The 20,335-nt window shown below is 34.1% G+C and overlaps 1 protein-coding gene, 1 long non-coding RNA gene and 1 pseudogene across 2 annotated transcripts; 1 reads left to right on the top strand and 2 right to left on the bottom strand.

Annotated features, from left to right (window-relative positions):
* Nucleotides 1–6,857: 6,857 nt before the first annotated feature.
* LOC145038604 (uncharacterized) lies at nucleotides 6,858–8,273 on the bottom strand. The gene is made up of 6 exons (XR_013679457.1): nucleotides 8,241–8,273; nucleotides 8,049–8,153; nucleotides 7,598–7,783; nucleotides 7,471–7,511; nucleotides 7,181–7,369; nucleotides 6,858–7,084 (listed from the first exon to the last, which is right to left on the bottom strand). It is a non-coding gene; the product is annotated as an uncharacterized LOC145038604 (long non-coding RNA).
* Nucleotides 8,274–9,336: 1,063 nt separating this feature from the next.
* On the bottom strand, nucleotides 9,337–15,872 carry LOC145039734 (uncharacterized). The gene is made up of 3 exons (XM_078987754.1): nucleotides 15,814–15,872; nucleotides 12,258–12,331; nucleotides 9,337–11,495 (listed from the first exon to the last, which is right to left on the bottom strand). The coding sequence occupies exon 3, from the start codon at nucleotides 11,488–11,490 to the stop codon at nucleotides 9,337–9,339; it is 2,154 nt and encodes a 717-aa protein (XP_078843880.1). The 5' UTR covers nucleotides 11,491–11,495; nucleotides 12,258–12,331; nucleotides 15,814–15,872.
* Nucleotides 14,417–15,451, top strand: LOC145039733 (suppressor of mec-8 and unc-52 protein homolog 2 pseudogene; annotated as a pseudogene).
* Nucleotides 15,873–20,335: the final 4,463 nt, after the last annotated feature.

Genomic DNA, 20,335 nt, shown 5'->3' with positions numbered 1-20,335 from the left:
TGACATAAAAAACAGACCCGAAGCAGAATGAATAATTTGCACGATCAGAGCCGAAAACTCATCGAGTGCACCCTTATAACTCGACGAGTTCCAGCGAAAATTCACGATTTCTGCCCAAATGACGATTTAACTCGGCGAGTCTCCACATAAAACTCGACGAGTTGCTCATTCTTTTATCTTTGAGTCGACGATTTGATTCAATTCAAGGCGGCAATTGGCTATATTTTTTAAGACCATTTCTAGGCGATTCTAAGATGCTTTTTCCCACATATTTAGAGTTGTCAACCACACGAGATTTGACGCCCAAGGCATGGATGCACTATTCCCATGCCAAAGTCGGCTGAAGTTGGAGCTTTACATGAAGAATATCAACCTCGCGACTGCTATCCCAGGGGAGTTTGTTCCAATTCTCTCTTTCCTTTTATGTTTTTTTTGATCATGAGTAATATGCAATGGGGACATTGCATAAATTAAGTGTGGGGTAGGGGGTTGGTTACATTAGTAAAATTTTAGTTAATTTTGAAATTTTTGCATGCAAAAATACTTAGGATTTAATTTAGAAAAATTTGGTAAAAAAGTAATTAGGATTCCATGTTAGAATTATGTTGATGATTACATGAAGATCCAAATGTTTAGTTGAGCCTATATACGTTCTAGTGCATTTGTGGTTTCCTTATTCCAGTGAAATCATGGGACAAAAACACGACCACGCTTAGTTTGAAGGATGCAATATGTTTAGCATCGTGTACCAGAAATGTATCCAGGAAAATTATTATCTTTAGCCAATAAAGGTTGAAGTTGAGCGCCCCTGCTTAAGCATGTAGGGTTTTGGGTGAAAAAAAAGTGAGTTACATGTTAAAAAAAAAAAAAAAGAGAGAGAATTACAAGAAAAGTTTGAAGAATTTTTGGAGCATCAAAGTTAAGTATGAAATTAGAAGATCAAAAATTCCGAAGAAATTCAAAAAGTTGAAGATACCAAAAATCAAACAAGGAAGGTGGTGAATTCAAAGAAATTAAAGATCAAATGTCAAAGAAGTGAAGAATTCCAAAGAGATCCAATGTGTTATCATAAATTGTAATTGTCTAGATTATGTATGCTTGGGTTGCTCAACCAAAAATACCTTGAGGTTAGGAGGTTTTCTGCGGATGGATTCGGAGGGATGCAAAAAATGAGCATTGTTCAGAAAAAGTGGGCGAATGTTTATGAGGATTGTGAGTATTTGGAGTATGGGGGGTTATTAGGAAAATTTTAGACACAAATGCATGCGATGCGGTCTTGGCATAATGGTTGGGTTCGATTGTAGTTGTCTTATGTGATTCTAATATGTTAAAATTCAGTTTTGATTGGGGGCAAGCAAAAGTCAAGTGTGGGGTATTTTGATATGGGCATATTTAGCTATAAAATCCATGCATTATCTTAATACTTTATGTTGTTTTTGTCTCATTTAATGAACAAAAGGTTCTTAATTAGTTTAGAATTTCATTTTTCAGCAATGATGACATGCGCGGGTGGAAAAGGAAGCGGAACTAGCGATTGGAGGCTTGGATCTTGGATTTTGAAGAAAAGAAGGATGTTGCTGGACAGCTTGACCCATCGTCAGTGTTTTCGCCATATCTCATGAACCGTAACTCCGATTGACGATATTCAAAATGTTCTGAAAACTAGACAAAATTTCGGACGACTTTCATGTTTTGATAAAATGCTGATTCCAAAAGGACTCGACGAGTAGGCCATCAACTCGCCGAGTTGATCAGAAGTTTCGCGATTCTTGACTTTGCCTTGCCGTACACAGGATTTTAAGTGATGGACTCGCCGAGTAGGTCACTGTACTCGCCAAGTAGCCCCTGTTTTCATAATATATATAGAAACTCTTCTCATTCGAACCCTAACGAGTGGGGGAAGTTTAGGACGATTTTTGGAGGCCATAAGGGTTCTTAAAAGCTGTGGTTTTCGAGATTTCAACCTAGATATCAAATTGGAAGAAGATCAAAGGCAATAACACACTACTTTTATCTTAATCTTTTGCATAAACCATGTTTCAATCATTAGATTATGTTTTTAGTTTGTTATTTTCTGTAGATATGAGCTAAAATGAGAGATCGTGGGTTCAAGTCTCACTAGGAGACATAGGTGGTGTTTACAATTAGATTAAGAATATGATAGTATGTCGTTTCATATATATATTTTAGAAGTCATAACAAACATACTGATTGAATAAAATTTTCATTCCAAAAGTAATAATTATACATATATTTAAATCACAATGTTCTTATGAATAGTACGTATAGTAATTTTTTTTACTGCTTTCAATAGTTTTACCCATTCAAAGATACGTGTATGTGAGAGCTTATTTGTATGTCTGTATAATCAGATTTATATATATTTCTGTATATACCATCTGTTTTGTATCAACTTATGTGTACGTGTCCTTTGATTTGTACATTTATGTTTGATGTGATCTGCATGCCTTTGACTTGAATATAGTTCTTTTTTTTTTTTTTTTTTTTTTTGCTTATTAAATCATCATACTTACAAAGTACAATGTTTTTATGGATAAAACTTTATTGCTAATAAAACTCAAGTAAAGTGAGCTAAAACAACAAACCACAATTTTTAAAACCTGCATTACAACTTATATCTGTTTGTATTCGTGTATCTATTGTTCCGTTCATACAATCCAAATCGAAAACACCATAAAAAACATCACTAGTTATAATAAATGCAAACAACAAACTTGTAAATAAATTAATAATTTTTTCGTAAAAGTTTTTATTTGGGAAATGATTCTTGTTTTCGGTAATATGATGTCTTTTATGATTTCATAAAAGAGGGTGAACTTCTTTGTTTGTACAATTTAAAAAATTTAATCATCATATATTTTCAAGAAATGCACCTAACTGAAAAATGAATAAGTGAATACAATTTTTGTACAATGAATAAAAGAATTTTGAAATTTCACAAAGGAAGATATTTTAAGATAATATTTATTATTTAGTAAAATATGATATGTTTTAATAAATCACAAATGAATTCATAATGTAAATTCACAAAAGTACAAGGGTACACATTACAGAATATGTACGTTCTTTTGATAATTGTTAAAGAATGTCATTGTGTGAATAACACATCCTATTTTGTCTGTTTTAGTGAATCCCTAAAATAAATATATATAATCAAATTTGCCATACGGTTTTGTTTGAAAACTCTAATTCAGAAATTAAATATAAGAATTCGATCTGAATGAAGACGAAATTAGAACCACCAAATTAATATTAAACACTAGCCATCCATGTATGGATATAATAAACTAATACAATTAAATATTATTATATCACAATAATTTTATAATGGGAAGAAAGAATAGTCAAAAAAGGTTTGAAATGTCATGGCCCACGTAAAACACGAATTCGGAGGAAAGGGACTTATCATGTATCTCATTCTCTGAATCAAAACAAAATAAAAACGAATAATCCTTGTTTGTATACATCTTTGATAAAAAAAAAAATTCAAAATTGAGAATTTTCCAATAAAAAACTTTCAAGAATCACTTGCTCCAACCTGCCGATTCCAAAATAGTTGGTTTATTTTGCTGATCGGCTATCTTCATTTGAACACACTGATTTTAATACATAAAATATCTTTTGAATTTTTAAATTGTATAATTAGTTTATTAATTTATGCCTTTTGTTTGTATAAATTCTGGGGTGCATCAGTTGTCTTGGTGTAGCACGGTTTGAAAAAAAAAAACATTTTACAGTCTTGTTTTATGTTGTTGATTTTAGTACCATTAATATTTTAGTGCAATCAAGATTCTTTTTGAGACAAACCCAATATCTTTTGGTTATATTCTTAGACATTATATGCAAAATAGACACTTGGATAATTTAAAAGGACTCGGAAACATGATATACGGACAAGTGATCTCAGTGGGGTTTGAAGGGACATCCCCCCTAGCGGGGGTTCCTTGCCTGCTGACCGGGTGAGGGTCAAGGAGATCTGTGAGGCAGCGCGTCAACTCGAAAAATAATCCATATAAAAAAATAGGCCCAACCGAATTATCTAACCCGAAACCCAATGTTTGCATCCATTACAAAAAGGGTGTAGTTATTCTTCATAATTGTCATCATCTCGGCATATAATCAAGATGTTAACGTTGCAGAAAGATTCGAGCATACGAGAAAACTATTTTTTCTCTTTGAGATCATTGTCTCTACAGATCACAAACTAACCAATGTATTTTATGTTGAAATCTAAGGTCCTGTTTGTTTACCTATTAAATGAAAAATTAAGAGGCAAACTCTTAAAAATTCAGATGTGAGGTGTTTGGTAGCCACTTATAAAATACCTCTTAATTGTACAAATGCCTCTTAAAAAATCAGACCTAAACCCGTGTCTGAAATAAAAAGAAGACAATTGTGCCCCAGATAAAAACTTGCGCTTTTTCTTTTCTCATACGCACGCCTTTCTCTTCAATGCCACTTCTCTCTTCCGCCCCTTTCTCTTCCAACTCCGATCTGTTGCCTCCTTCCGATCTGCAACGCCACTGGCGCCGTCGGCTTCGCCTTCGTCTCCGTCACCTCTTTCGCCTCTGACAACGTTTGCAGGTAAAGTCTTTTTTTTTCTCTTGCTATGTAATTCGAGTTTAATGCTTGAAAATCAATTATCATAGTTGTTTCCCCTAAAATTTGAAGATCAAAGCATCATTTGCTTTTTTCCCCTAAAATCAAAGCAACGTTTTCCTTTTTTTCCCCTGAAATTAGGGAATCGTTTGAAAATCTGATGATGTTGTCTTCATGTTGAAATCAGATGTTATCGTTGTCTTCTGTTTCTCACTAATTTTTACAATTTTTTCATAATTAATCAATTTATATATATATATATATATATATATATATATATATATATATATATATATATATATATATGTTAAGAGCAATTGCTTCTTCACATCAACACTTCTCAATTTCCCTTTTGCTATGGTTTGTATATTGCATTTTGTAAGATATTCCTAGTGAATTGTTCATTGTATGTACAGGGATAATGGTGAATTGAGAGTTTAGGTTATTCGACAAAACCTTTTACCTTAGCGGTTAAAGATTGTTTGGGAGAAGAAGTATGGGAGGCTGTACAACATAAGTATTGACATGTAGAGATACATATTATCTTCTTGTTTGTTAATCTTTGGAAGTCTCTGAATGGTATGTACTCTAGAGACATTTTTGTTGAATTAATAGCAATTGAGTTATTGTAGTTTTCATGTTTTTGATAGCTATATCTTTTTTTACCAAAGATAAATCGAGAATAACTGTTTAGTATATATATCTTCACTGAAAGCAAGTGAATGAATGTTTCACTTTATGTTTGAGCAATACTATCTAATGAGTTTAAGCTCCAAAAATAAACATGATAAGCTTCTATGTTTCTTTGTTGAATTTGAATTTGTAGGTTAAACTATTTGATTTGAAGACATGTTTTTGTCGATTTGAAGGTATTAATGTTTTATTTGGATTTTGTATGGTATTTATATTTTTTTGTAATTAATCAAGTGATTCGGCAAAAAATAATATAGAAGGGTATAATGGTCATTTTTATCATTCATCACAGTAATTCAGAGGTTCCAACCAAACAGCATGTTAGAAATTCAGATCTTAAAAATTCAGATCCTCTTAAAAATTCAGACATCTTAAAAATTCAGATCTTAAAATTTCAGATCCTACCAAACAGCCCCTAAGTTTTTTCCTAAAATATGGATTTATCATTTCTTAGATTATACCAAGTCTGATTTCATGATAAGTAATTTTAGTGAAATCATAGATTTTGAAAGATGTTTAATGTACATAATCCTTAAATTATACAAGCATTCTACTAATATTCGAAACATTCAAAATCTAACACATCATAATAGCAATTTATATTAATGAAAAAAAAAAGTTGATTTAAAATTGAAAAATTAAGAAAAAAAAAAAGAAAGAACGAGAGGTCAAAGTCTTTGGGTCAAAGGATAAGAGTGGGTCCAATAGGGCAGTTAATTTAAGTCTTAACGAACCTGTCTCCTCCATCCATTTGGATTAATCACCATGTATTTCTGTCCATCTGTCATTTTTCTTCATCAAAATTCTTTAAAATTAGTTAGTATGATATTTTAATGTTAACTTATACTTTTTTTAGTTGGACCATCTTAACTTATACTTAAAATTGGTATTATTATTTATTGAAATTATATCAAGATATTAGTTGACTTGCGAGTTGCCACTACTAGAAACATGGGTTTTAGCGACGGAAAAATTCGTCGCTATTCCGTCGCTAAATGCTGTTTGCAATGGATCGGCGACAGATTCACTCCATAGGTAATAAAAAGGTGGCTAATTTCTCAGCTACGGTTTTAGCGACGGATTAGGTTTTTCCTTGCCACAAAGGTAGCGACAGAATATCTGTCGCTAAATGTCACTAAATGTCACTCAATGCATTCCGTCGCTGTTCTGTCGCAAATTTCCATGAACAGTTTTTTTTTTTTTTTTCCGTAGCTAATCCCTTGCAAAATTCATATACTATTTTTTTTTCCGTTGCTGATCTATCGCAAACTTTAGACATGAATTTTTTTCATCACTAATCCCTTGCAAAATTCATACATTAAATTTTTTTCCTTTCCGTCGCTGATCCGTCGCACACTTTAGACATGATTTTTTTTTCCGTAGCTAATCCCTCGCAAAATTCATGCATTAAAATACTTTTTATTTTCTCACCACGAACTTGTAATATCATTTTTTTTATTATGATTCTAAAAGAAAAAAAATACTACAATCATCAAATTATTATACTAAAGAACATCAAATAATGATACAACCAAGCATTACAATACCAAAATTATCAAAGTTTACCAAAGTGTCATTCAAGAAACATCCAAAAACGAAACTATCCACATAACATCAAACTCCCAACGATTTAACTACAAAATAACATTTTAGAACCAAGAAATCCAAAGTATGCAAAAGAGGTACAAACAGAAAAAAGTTTAACCTTCAAAATAACATTTTAGCTGCTATCTTCGTTTCATGTCCATCCAATCATCTTCGGTTCTCATTCCTATAAAACATTATTCAAAACAATCAAAAACATCAAATACAAAAGGTTAACAAGTCATTCAAAAACATCAAATACTAATGGTTAACATCATATTACCTTTACTTTTCAATTTCCCATCATATTTTGCAAGGCTGCATGCATCTTTTCCATTGCTTCATATTTTGCATCAATTTGTTGTTGTTTGACATCTATTGTTGCAGCTTTGGCATCCATTTCCTCACGCATTTGTTGATGTTTAGCATCCATTTCGCCACGCATCTCGTTTCGTACACGTTCATAGACAACCTAAAGTACAATACCATGATAGGAAACTTTGTAAGTACAATGCCATGATAGGAAACTTTGTAAGTACAATGCCATGATAGTAAACTTTGTAAGTATAATACCATGATAGAAAACTTTGTAAGTACAATGCCATGACAGGAAACTTTGCAAGTACAATGCCATGATAGGAAACTTTGTAAGTACAATGCTATGATAGGAAATTTTTATAAAGTACAAAATTAAACGAACCTCTTGGGATGTTATTGTACTAGATGTTCATTCCAAAAAGCTCGCTGGATCAGACACAGATCCGAATCCATATATTCTTCCTTTCTTGACTCCTCCGGAAACATCACACCATGTTTCATTATCCAAGAGGGGGTGGCAACTAGTATCATCACCAAACTTAGCCACCATAGCACTTTCATAAGCCTCCTATTATAGCAAAAAAAATATGAAAAAATAGTAACATGAAATAAGGAATAGAATGGTTCATTCCATCCCATTAAATTCATAATACTCAAACCTTGCATAAAGTTGATTACTACTTACAAAACACTTAATTACAACTAGGCAGAGGATCAAACATTTAGTTGATTACTACTTACGAAAGATTTGTTTTTTGTCAATTAGTTGCTTTAACAAAGTCATTAACCCGAGTAGTAGGAAGTTTTGTTTCCTACAAAAGAATTGAAAATACCTTAACTTTAGCTGCCTTTGGTGTAATGTACTCTTGAGTAGACCGTTTAGTGTGCAACCTTGCATAAAGTTCAACTCCTGTAGGAGGGCGTTTAAGAATTGCTTGCTACAAAATCCATTAGTAATACATTAAAAAACAAAACAAAAACTCAACAATCTAAGTGGAAACTAACGTGAGATGCAAACATCTTACCATTCTTTTCTTATGTTGACAAATAGATATAGAACCCCCGGTATGTTTGGAAACAGAGCCATCTTCTAATTTATTTATGTTATTTTTCCCTGATTGTGATAAACGTTTCCATTTGGATGTGGTCCACAATCATTGATCATTTTTTCCCAATACTCCTTTTTTATCCAATTTGGGCGATAGTCCTTTAGCAAATTTAAATCACCTTCTAGTGAGGCATTCACATTTGCAGCTTTGGCAAGTTTTAAAGATGCTTCATGTGCTCTTCGCATTACGTCAGGAAATCGTTTCTTCATACAGTCTTCCCATACCTTGCGAGCAAGAACATCAGTCTCTTCGGGCCAAACATACAAACCCTACATGTAGATCACGCATACAATTATCTTTTTCACTTTATACCAATTTTTACTTTGATAAATCATAAAAATAATAAGTACAAACCTTGAAGTGTTCCCGCATTGCATCACGATGTTCTTTGTCAACCTTCTTCCATGAGGTCCATGGGTCGTCAAACATCGTCTTCAGTATACATGTGATGGCTCTGATCACTGAAATCTGATCCGTAAATCTTGCAAAAAATTAAAAATTAAAAAATTAGCATTAGTATTATCATTAACAAGTAAATTCATTTTCATAAACAATTGTAAAATTAACTTTAGTACTCCTTTTCAGAATCGACTTCAATGAACTTCCTTTTTGATGGGTTACTTGGAACTTGTTCTAAGATGTTTGATCCTCTAACTGAAGAAGAAGGTTGACTTTCTGCATCATTGTATGATTGGGATGCATTTCTATCTCCAGTATCACGACCACTAATGTGACTACCACTGCGACCACCACCACGGGCTCCTCGTTGCGCCATTAGTCAAAAAATAACCCTTAAAATCAAGAATTAATAAACTATTGGTTAGAATAAGTATGTATTATAATAGAAAATTATAGAAGTAAGAGAAGGTAACATGCTATAATACACAAATAAATGAAAGTGCAATGTATATAGAAAAAGAAAACGATCATTTTAGCTAAAAAGTTATTTATAAGGTCCATTAGGTAAAATATATAGTTCCAAATACATTGTTTCGTTCTACATTTTTAGTAACTACTCATCATTAGAATTATCATCACATATGTTTTCATCTTCAATATCATCTTTGGATGAATCATCCAAGTTATCATCAACTTCTTCATCCTCTTCTCTCTCAATGTCATTGTCATTAACTTCTTCTATTTCTCCTTCAATTACATGAGAAAGGGGTCCTGCCACCTCATTTGCACCGCTACTTGTAGAAGGTAAAGTCGCTTCACTTTCTTGAAAGAATTGGTCCTCTTCATCCTCATCATCATCTTCTTCAGTAACACATTGTCGTAGATCATATACACCCCTTGGTTTTGTCTTGACGACAGCCCACCAATCTTTCAAATCCTTCATTGCAGGATATGGTGCATAATACACTTGTTCTGCTTGTGACGCTAGGATAAACGGATCTTCATTTCTTAGCCTTGATTTGTATTTAATATCAACCAAATACATTTCTATATCTTTTCTTGCATTCATGTTGTCTTTGCTTTTTGGAGTGTCCATCACGGTGTTGAAAAGATTTTCAAACACATTTGTCTCAATGTGCATGGGATCAAGGTTGTGTCGTATTAACAACTTCCGCCAATATGGTAGCTCCCAAAAGATGCTCCTCTTAACCCAATTATGAGTAATCCCGAAACCAGGCAATTTTGCATTCTTCGCTCTAAAAGGTTTGCCTTCATAAACAGTTGGAAAGTGTCGTACTTGCTCCCAAATTTGATCACCGGTTAATATTGGTGGGGGGCTAGATCGCTCAACCTTATTAGCCAGAAATCCTATTTTATCACCCCTATATGTGTGTCGTTCAGGTAAAAATTTTCGATGGCAGTCAAACCAACATGGTTTACTACCATGGTGTAACCGAAATGACCCCGACTCACCCATACAATACGGACATGCTAACTTGCCATGTGTGCTCCATCCCGATAACATTGCATAAGCAGGAAAGTCCCAAAGAAGTATAGCTTTCATTGTGAAATTGCATTTAGTCGAAGCATCATAAGTCACAATACCATCTGTATATAGCATCTTTAACTCGTCAATTAGCGGCCTGAGAAACACATCTATATTTTGACCTGGGCTCTTTTTTCCAGGAATAACTATGCTTAATTGAACATATGGTTCTTTTAAGCACATCCAAGGAGGCAAGTTATAAATTGAAAGGAAAACAGGCCAACATGAATATGGGGTTGTATTTGAGTTATTTGGACTGAACCCATCGGTGCATAGCCCAAGGCGAACATTCCGTGGTTCACTTGAAAATTCTGGATGCAATGAGTCGAAATGCTTCCAAGCCTCACCATCACTTGGATGGACCATCAAACCCGGTTCGGTCTGATGTTCATAGTGCCATTTCATTTGCTTTGCCGTCTTTTTTGTTAAATACAACCTTTGGAGTCTAGGAGCAATCGGCAAGTACCTCATAACCAGATAAGGCAGTCTGCCACTCTTGTACCGATCATGATCACACACCCGACACTTAGTCAAATCCGAATCTGCCCCATAGAATATCATGCAATGGTTTTTGCAAGCATGAATCTTTTTTTCTGGGAGTCTAATTATTTTCAAAAGCTTCTTTGTCTCATAGAAGTTCTCAACTAGTTTCTCACCTTTGGGTAGCATTCGCTTAATTATAGGAAGTATGTGATCATAGGCAGCCTCAGATATATTGTATTCTGACTTCCAATGCAACAACTCTGTTGCAGCTTGTAATTTTGAATAATTTTCACATCCATCCCACAAAGGTTCATCAGCATCTTCTAACATATCATAGAACCCCTTGGCAGTTGGATTCGGGAGTTCCTCCATTACATCCATCAACATTTGTGTACACCCATTAACATCATCATCATCATCATCTTCCATCGGATCCTGCATCGGATTAGAAGATTCTTCCTCATGCTGAGATATCGTATTTCTTTCACCATGTGCCCACCAAGTTGTGTAATTAGGATTGAAACCGTTTTGTAACAAGTGAAGCTCTACATCACCTCTTGTTTTATAATACATGTTCTTGCATTTAAAACAAGGACATCTAATATAATCTCCATCAACAGTTGCTTCATTAGAAAAAGCAACATCTAGAAATCCTTTGACGGATGCATGATATGTTATGCTAAGATACCCATGATCTAACCTTTTGTACATCCAATCTCTATCACTACGTGTTGACATAATGACTAGCTACAACAAAATATATAACTACTATTCAGAACCTAGATAGAGATTAGATAAAAACTAGCTACAACAAAATAAGAAGAAGTGGATGACAATAAATCCTTTGGAATAAACAAGAACGGGAAGGGAGAGAAAGTAATCAAATAAATTCTAAGTGATAGACATATAGCAAAGAATAAGATAGAGCTTTAATATGTTTACACAAGTGACTATGTTATATAATCTATTAATAAAAAAAATGAAGTCATTAACATTTCAAAGTATATTCATTGTGCTTATTGTATTGTGGAGGTAAATGTTGGAGATGGATAATATTTATTCTTGTAATTTTAGTTATTTGTCATATGACTATCTTAATCATGTGTATAGATTGGGTATAGATACTAAATGTTGTAATCAATCTTCATAATTACAACCAATCCATGTTTTTTTATTTTTGTTTTCCTAAATGTTGAACATGTCAATAGGCTTAATCAAAATAGATATGATGAGACAAGAGACTTGAATCAAGAAAAAGACATAAGAGAGACAAAAGAAGGTCAAAAGATGGTTGACTTTCTAAAAGTGTGATTTGTGATTGGTAATCTACTCGCATTCAGACAGTTCGTTCAGTCGATAAGTAAATACACAAAACAAGAAGGGTAAAATGGTGATTTACTCACATTAAGTCCATATGAATTAGACAAACAGAAGGGTATAGTGGTCATTTAGCACAAATGTTCTAAAAAACATTATTAAGTTAAGTTGAGTTTGTAATGGTGTACCTGTCTCAGAGGAGTGACATTGATATCAGCTGCAGAAATAGATGTGGAGGAGGAAGTTGAAGTTGAAGTTGAAGCTGCAGAAATAGATGTTTCAGGGGTTTACTTATGTCAAGCCTACAGTCTCTTTTCTTCATAGACAAAGCCTAGCATGCTAATGGTACTCTACTTATTTGTTCTAAAAAACTTGTATTTCTGATTTCAAGTTTTCTTCTAAAACCACTCTTTGGTCAAAATATCAATGGAATTTGAAATAATGTGTAAGAGTAGAAAATTTATAATAAAATCAGAACTCAAGAGACGGGTCTTTTATTCAAGTGTAAAGTCCTAAACAAACAATCAACTATGCATTTATTACATATTTTTCGTCCAGGGCATGAAAAACTTGTGGACAATATTATTAGTAATAGTAATGTTAAAACTTACAAGAATCGACAAGATGAAATTCAAAATGGACCAAAGAGTGTATTTGCAAAATTTGGAATATTCGTTTTAATTAACCCTAAACTTATTCATTTTTAACTTTTTAGAGTTAATCATCATTGACATGAGAATGCCTACATTTGTAACACCTTGCATAATGCTCATTATTTTAGAAGTATTTTTGTGCATTTCATTACCAATATAGGTTATGAACTTTAACTTTATTACAACATAATGTTGTTATCACTCCATTACAGTATGTTAAAAACAATGGTTTATCCTTGTTAGAGTTAATTAGTTATGATTAACCATAAATGTATTATTTTAACATCATTAGATTTAATCATAAACAAAAATAGAATTTGTGGTTAACTATGGATTTATGGTGTATTTCCAGATCTTGTTGTAAGATACCATTAGATATCATACTACTTTTTATATTTATAACTCGCCTTTATTAACCATATTAGTCCTATCATATCCAAAATGTATACATATCTGATTACATGGAATTTATTCAGCATCCACTCGTTGAACAATTTTCAAATGTTTCAAGACATATCCTCCAACTCCTGTGGGAAACAATCAACAACAACACAGATTGTAGTGTTTTCACTATGTGCCACATGGAGACTTTCATGAGTGGCAACATCAAAGAGTTAAAACTGGATTCAAGGGGGATTCTGTTGCATAAGAGCAAAAAATTGCTAGATTAAGGGTTATATATCTATGCAACATCCTAAGGTCTAGCTTTAATATTTTGAAAGATAATATCCTTCTAGAAGCTTCCTTCATCCTAGAAAAGAAAAAATAATGAAATTTGTTGCAACTAAAATTCACGACAAGTTGTGAGAATTTAGTAAATCTTTTGTTTCATGATCATGTTATTTTGTTGATATATACTGGGAACATTAGGTAGTTTTATGTTTTTATCCTTGTCTTTTAATCGAACCATGCAGTTTCTTTATTTAAGTTATGTTTTTATTTATGTTAGTGGATACATCTTGAAAAAACATGCATTCAAGGGTTGAAAAAACTCAGCTATGATATAAAATTTGATTTGGATTGTTGGATAAATAAAACCTCCAAATCTGGTTTGTTAATAAAAACGTTGTAGATGATGACTCATAATATGAAATACCTAAAGTACCCTTGGTACAGGAAACGGGAAAAAAAAATTGGACAGCAGTTTGTGTCATCAATAATTTGTAAAGATTAATAGCAGGTAAAAACAAGGATACTTTGGGTGGAATCCATCTAAAAATAAAGAAAAGATTGCATTCAAAAATCTAAACAAATTATAAGTATTTATATTAATTTCATCTATCTCAGATCATATCGATCTTTATTATCAGGTATTTTTTTTCCTATATTAGCAATGTGCTTATTTTCTTCTATTTTTTTTTAATAATTTGTAAATGATTATATTTTCAGGGAATGGGGAACAACATTTGTTGAGACCTGGGCAGTTTGACCGATAGGTGACAGTTGACCGGCCTGATGTTGCTGGTAGAGTCAGGATCCTTCAGGTTCGATCATGAAATTAGTCAAAAAGAAAAAAAGCATCTAAAGTTTCTTATATGTTGCACAGGTGCATTCAAGGGGAAAATCACTTGCAAAAGATGTGGATTTTGATAAGGTTGCTAGGAGAACACCAGGTTTCACAGGAGCTGATTTGCAGAACCTGATGAATGAAGCAGCCATCTGAAAATTAAGTAATGAACAGAACAATTGTGTAACCACCACCACCAGGTCCACCACCACCACCACCACCACCTCCCAGAAGCAATCATTCCGATGAAATAGAGAAAGTTGAGGTGGAGCCCCCTGTTGCTCGTGTTGAGGAGGATGACATCTTTGTAGGAGAAGGAATCGACTATTCTGTCCCTAGTAAAGATATGAGCCCAAGCCCATTGTCAGAAGACATGGAAGAATCTCCTAAAAGAAAAGAGAGACCTTCCAATTTCAATGAGCCAGCTTATGGCCCTGTTCCACCCTCGGACCCATCTCAAGACTGGCAACAAACAGTGAGAAAAATAGCAAAATACTTTTATTTACTATTTTACCCTCACCTTGCTTAACAATTTACCAAATTTTTAGAATGGGTATGATGCTATGCAAGTACAAGGCTATCAGGGAGAGTGGCAGTAGGAGTATCAATATGTGGAGCCGATGGAGGTTTGACCATAGAAGGGGACCCACATTTAATGACACAAGAAGAGAAAGATAGAGGTTTAGGGTCGGTGTTTAAGCGGGATGATACAAGGCTTCAACAATTAAGGTAAAAATATGCTCGTAAGAAAGATCCGAATTTTATATCCGAGAGCTATTCAGAATGTTATCCGGGTTATCAAGAATATAATCGTGAGGTTGTTGATAGTGATGATGAAGCTGATTTATCCAAAATGGATATGGGTGGTCGAGTAAGTGTTTTTTTTTTTCATTTACAATTGTATGTTAATGGGAGATGATATATGTTAATTATGTAATATGTATAAAACAGGAAAAGGGTTGGCTTCATAGGTGGGACTTTGAGACAGAAGAGGAATGGGCGACATTAGGAAGCCATGCCAAAAGCTGCGTTTTAGTTTGGTGTGAAGATGCAAGATGGACGAAAGACAAGAAAGCAGAACAAAGACCAAAAGATTACTAATGAGATTCATAAGATTAATAAGATACTTGCCAAAAAGAAAATGAACAAAGGAGGAGATGCAAATGAAGATGACAGTGGTGGTGATGAATCTCCTCATCCTGGAAAGAAGCTCAGGGTGTAATTGATTTGGTAGAGGTAGTTATAATGAAGGATAAGTCACTTGTTTCTTTTGAAATTCACGTTGTCACCTCCTAAATATGAAAGAGAATTGGGGAAAACCTAAAAATGTAAGGGTTCATGAATCCTTAAATTCTCATGAACTGGAAGACAAACTATGATGAATCAAGCCCTAACTCAAGTTCTAATTCTAAGTGTCTATTATTATATAGATGCAATTGATGGTAGACCTGAACCTAACTTGCAATTGATGGCATTTCATATGGCTACGAAACACAGTAACCAGAAACTTTCAAGGTAAATTAAACCCTAACAAAGTATATTGTGAAATTGAACTAAAACTAACCTAAGAGGGATGAGATTTACCTGAATCGGAGGTTAACGAAGAATACTTTCAAGTTTAAAGATATCGAGGTTGCCGAAATCGGGTGAGTAGCATCGTCATCTGTTCGAACAGAGATAGTGAGATAAAGCAGAAGCTAATTTCACTTAGTCAAGAGTGATAAATCTGGAGGGAAGTAAAGTTACACTGCCTTCGTGAAGATGGAATTGGGTGTGTCAATTTCAGCGAGAGAAAAAAAGAAAATGCGCGCACCCAAATAAAGTTTCCGTCGTCGTTCTCTCGCTAAACGCATACCATATGGCACAATTTTTTATCCCTCGCTGAACCCTAGCTAAGTGTCTTCATTTTTCGAGTGATTAGCGAGGAATAGTCGTCCGTCGTTAAATACTTGTAAGATCCGTAGCTGATCCCTCGGTAAATCCTCACTAATATTCCATATATTTAATAAATAAAATAATTATCAAAACCATGGTAGATCTGTCGTTTTTTCCTAGCTATAAGTCTAAATTTTGCTAGAGAATAAATCCGTAGCAAAATCCGTAGCTGAAACTCAAGTTTCTAGTAGTGTGCCACGCAAAACAAAATAATGAACACATGATATCTACATACATTATGAGAAAAAATGTAAATGATGTTTGGATTATCTTTTAAGAGACCAAAAATTCTTTTATGAAAAGATAAAAGGTAAAAGATGTTTGGTAAAATCATTTCAAAAGTTACTTTTGGATTTTGGATATAAGAAAAACTGACTTTTTGGAAAGATCAGAAAAATCTAATTTTTTGCAACTTTTTCAAAAAGAACTTTTGTCTCTCAAAAAAATAAACCAAACACCCCCTAAATATTGTACGGTGTGTTTGGCAAGTTCTATATGATTAAAATCTGAACTAGAGACATGCTTGAATAAGTAGGTGGTTTCACAAAAACCAAAAGCACAATGCACATTAGATTTCGACAAACAAAAAAGAACATTATATTTTAGGAAGAGATCATAAAAATAAGCCTAGAAAAGCACACTAGAAACACAAAATCATCAGATCATAAGCACAAAATCGGTAAAATAACCAAACCAAAAGCACAAATCACATTAAATTTCAACAAACCAAAAGAACATCAGGTTTTCAGCAAACCATACTTATTTTACATAGTACACATTTCAGTAAACAAAAAGCAAAAAAAAAAAACCTCACAAGATGCCTGATTTCAAAAGTATATGTTCGATTTTAGAAATAAGTCGGATTTCGGTTCCAACAACTTATCAGATCTCAGATTTCATAGCAAAGAAAATTAGAATGTCCGATTTGAGCAAACCAAAAGATTATCAGATGTCAATTTCATCAAACCAAAAACAAACTGATTTCGGTTTCAAAAGATTATCATATGTTTGATTTTAGCAAATACAAAATAAACCATAACAAAAAAAAGAGAGATTCTTACTTTGGCGAGGACGACACCAACAATGGAAAAGGGCGGCATAGACGATGCAGACAAGCACGAGGGCGAGGTCGGAGTTGGAAGGGAGGGAAAAAGAGGCTTGCACCTGAAATTTCAAAGGTCTTGCACGAAAATTAAGTTGGGTCCCCATATTTTTTTTATATAAAATAATATTAAGTAAATTATTTGCCACTAAAATAAAAATTTTAAGTTGAAAACAATCATCTCATAAGTTTTCTACCTAGGCACATAGTATTCTTTCATAAGTAATCAATACAAATTACAAAAAATAATTTTATAAAAGAAGATAAACATGCAGCGCATTATTATTCTCTAAACATGGATATTTTAGAAGTTTTTAAGCAAATTCATCAATTATACTTTCATAATAAATATTTTCAACAATCGCTTTCTCAATGGAAATCAAAATCAAAACATTTAACTGCTCTTGTTATATGGTAAATCAAAAATAATATTTTAAAATTTTTTAGCTTTTAAAGTCTTATTTCTACTAATGCAACAGTAATAGGATCAATCAACACTATTTTGTATGGTAGACAAGAAACTAGATAAGTTTTTACCATTTTTAATGAATTTAGTATTCTATTAGTTGTATTATCGCCAATTAATAATTTTTTAATAATAATTTCAGTTTGTTAAATAAATATCACTAGAGATGTCTAATATATAACCATTTTGTAATCTCTCAAAGATTTTGGTAGTTTTCCTTTAGTTCGTTAGTATTGAGCGATTTCAATTAATTTATTGTGAATAAAAAACCAAAAATGTCTTCATAGTAATTGTACCGCTCAAACCTCCACTCTAATGAACTAATAGCTTGATCAATTATGTATAAAAATATTGAGTCTTGAATGATTCTTGAGGTGAAAATTTGTGTACTAATTATGATAACTCAATGTCACTCTTGTGAAAATGATTTTTTTCTCAAATGTTTTGTTTAAACAAATATTGCACTGTAACACCCGTAAAATTCAAGCCAATTTAAACTTTTTAAAACATTTGAAACCATTAAGTTATTACAATTTGTTTTCAAAATAGTTTAAGCATCAAAGTATCCCCAGAATCAGATCATGAAAATATGAGGAGGTGTACGATCACGCCTTTGCCTTCCCGCGTTCATCAAAAATACCTAAAACAATAAGCTCGAAGGCTTAGTGATTTACACCCAAAATACCAACCCATACTAACCAAAACAAATATCATATCAATACAAATACATAACAACATGCATAATGAGTCTTCAGCATGACTGGACCGCCTCCTACGGGCCTACAGCCTATCTGGACTGCTCCCGCTCCTTCGGCATGACTGAACCGCCTCCTACGGGCCTACAGCCTATCCGGACCACCCCGGGAATGTTGGCCTCAACCGCACAAAGCAGGACGCCGCCTCAACCCAACCCCCAAACAAACAATCATGTCCATATGGATAACATACAAACAATATCATGCATATAACAGTCAATCAATCTAGCAGATCTCTAACCATAGCAACATCCTGTAAATAGGATACCGACCTAACCGGGTCACTAAGCATATCATATCACCATCCTAACTACCAGGATGTAAATCAGTAAGCATATCATGTGATAATCTGAATAAAATCCAAAAGGGTCGGCCTTGGTGCCTTATAATCTGTTGATATAGTGAGGATAACTCACTTGTCATTGCTAAAGTCCTGCAGATAAAACTCCAGCTGCTGGTTGACAGCTTCCCGAACTATCCACATCAAACAATACCCAATTAGTAATTGGGTTCCAAGCCTAAAGTCCAACTCACCCTCCAAAGGCCTAAAAGTCAAGTAATGGGCCAAAGCCTAATATATCGCCCAATTTTCCAAATTGGGCCCAGACCTCTACATGGTCTTTCCTTAAGGCCCATCCAATTATTCTAGTCCAATTCCTATGGCCCAATATCACATAATCATAAGGGCCTAATTATGGCCCATCTATGGCCCAATTTTCCAAATTGGGCCCAACCCCGCATATGGGCCTTACCCTAAAGCCCATCACATATTCTAGTCCATTTGATCATTCTTGGATGCTCCATTAATAATCCAATTACCAAAGCCCAATAGAATGGCCCAACACAAAGCCTAAGTGAAAATAGGGTTTCACAAAAAATGATGATTAGGGTTAAGTGTTCCTACTTAACCCATTAAGGGATTAATCCTTTAAGAACTTAATCCATTAAGTCTATTATTGCCTTAGATTAATTTACTAATGATTGTAATTTAATATTTTAAGTTAATGATTAATTAATAGCTTAGGTTTATTAAATAATTCATCTGTGGTCCCGATAAATCCCAAAATTAGAGTTTCATGGCATTAGGGTTTTCTAAACCCTAATTTGGGCTTCCAGTCAAATATTAACCCATTAAACAAATGGTTGGGCCTCTTGGTCACTTTGGGCGGGATCATTAAAATTTTATTAAGTCAATTAGGGCTTTATTGGGCCCCAATAAGTCCGCTAGAGTTTCATTAAGCCCATTAGGGTTTCAAGCATCCCAACGAATCAATACCACAATGCAAAGCACACCGACACCCGACACGGCGGTCGGTGGCGGCAGTCACCACCCTAGGGTGGTGGTTTTGATTTTCTTTCCATTATCCCATTTGTTACAATTACAATACCATCCAAAAACACACACACATACTAATAACACACACATCTAAAATACATAAAAACACACGCAACCACCTGAAGGCGGCCGGCAACGACAGATGGTGGCAGCCACCACCCTATAGTGGTGGTTGTGGTGCTTTCTTCGGATCTCTGGCGGCCTCATCCCATCACAGTACACGGAGACACATATCATGCCCGGAAAATAAATCCAACACCCACTGAGGTGGGTGGGAAAGGCAGCAGCACAAGAAGCTAGCAGCAGCGGCGACCATGGCGGCAGATAGCGTTGAACGAAACAACGGGAAGCAGCAGCATAATCGGTGGCAACAACACCCGTCAGCTGGTCATCCGACGGCGACAAGAGTACCCGACTCGATGGCCCTTCGGTTCCAGCATATATGGCGGCGATGTAACAGTGGAAGATCGAACCACACGTTGGTGTTCGGGTTCTTAGCTTCTCCGAAGGCG

The sequence above is a fragment of the Lactuca saligna genome, chromosome 4 (assembly GCF_052625555.1).
Source record: "Lactuca saligna cultivar CGN05327 chromosome 4, ASM5262555v1, whole genome shotgun sequence".
Classification (NCBI taxonomy): domain Eukaryota; kingdom Viridiplantae; phylum Streptophyta; class Magnoliopsida; order Asterales; family Asteraceae; genus Lactuca; species Lactuca saligna.
This window is presented reverse-complemented; position numbering and strand designations above follow the sequence as displayed.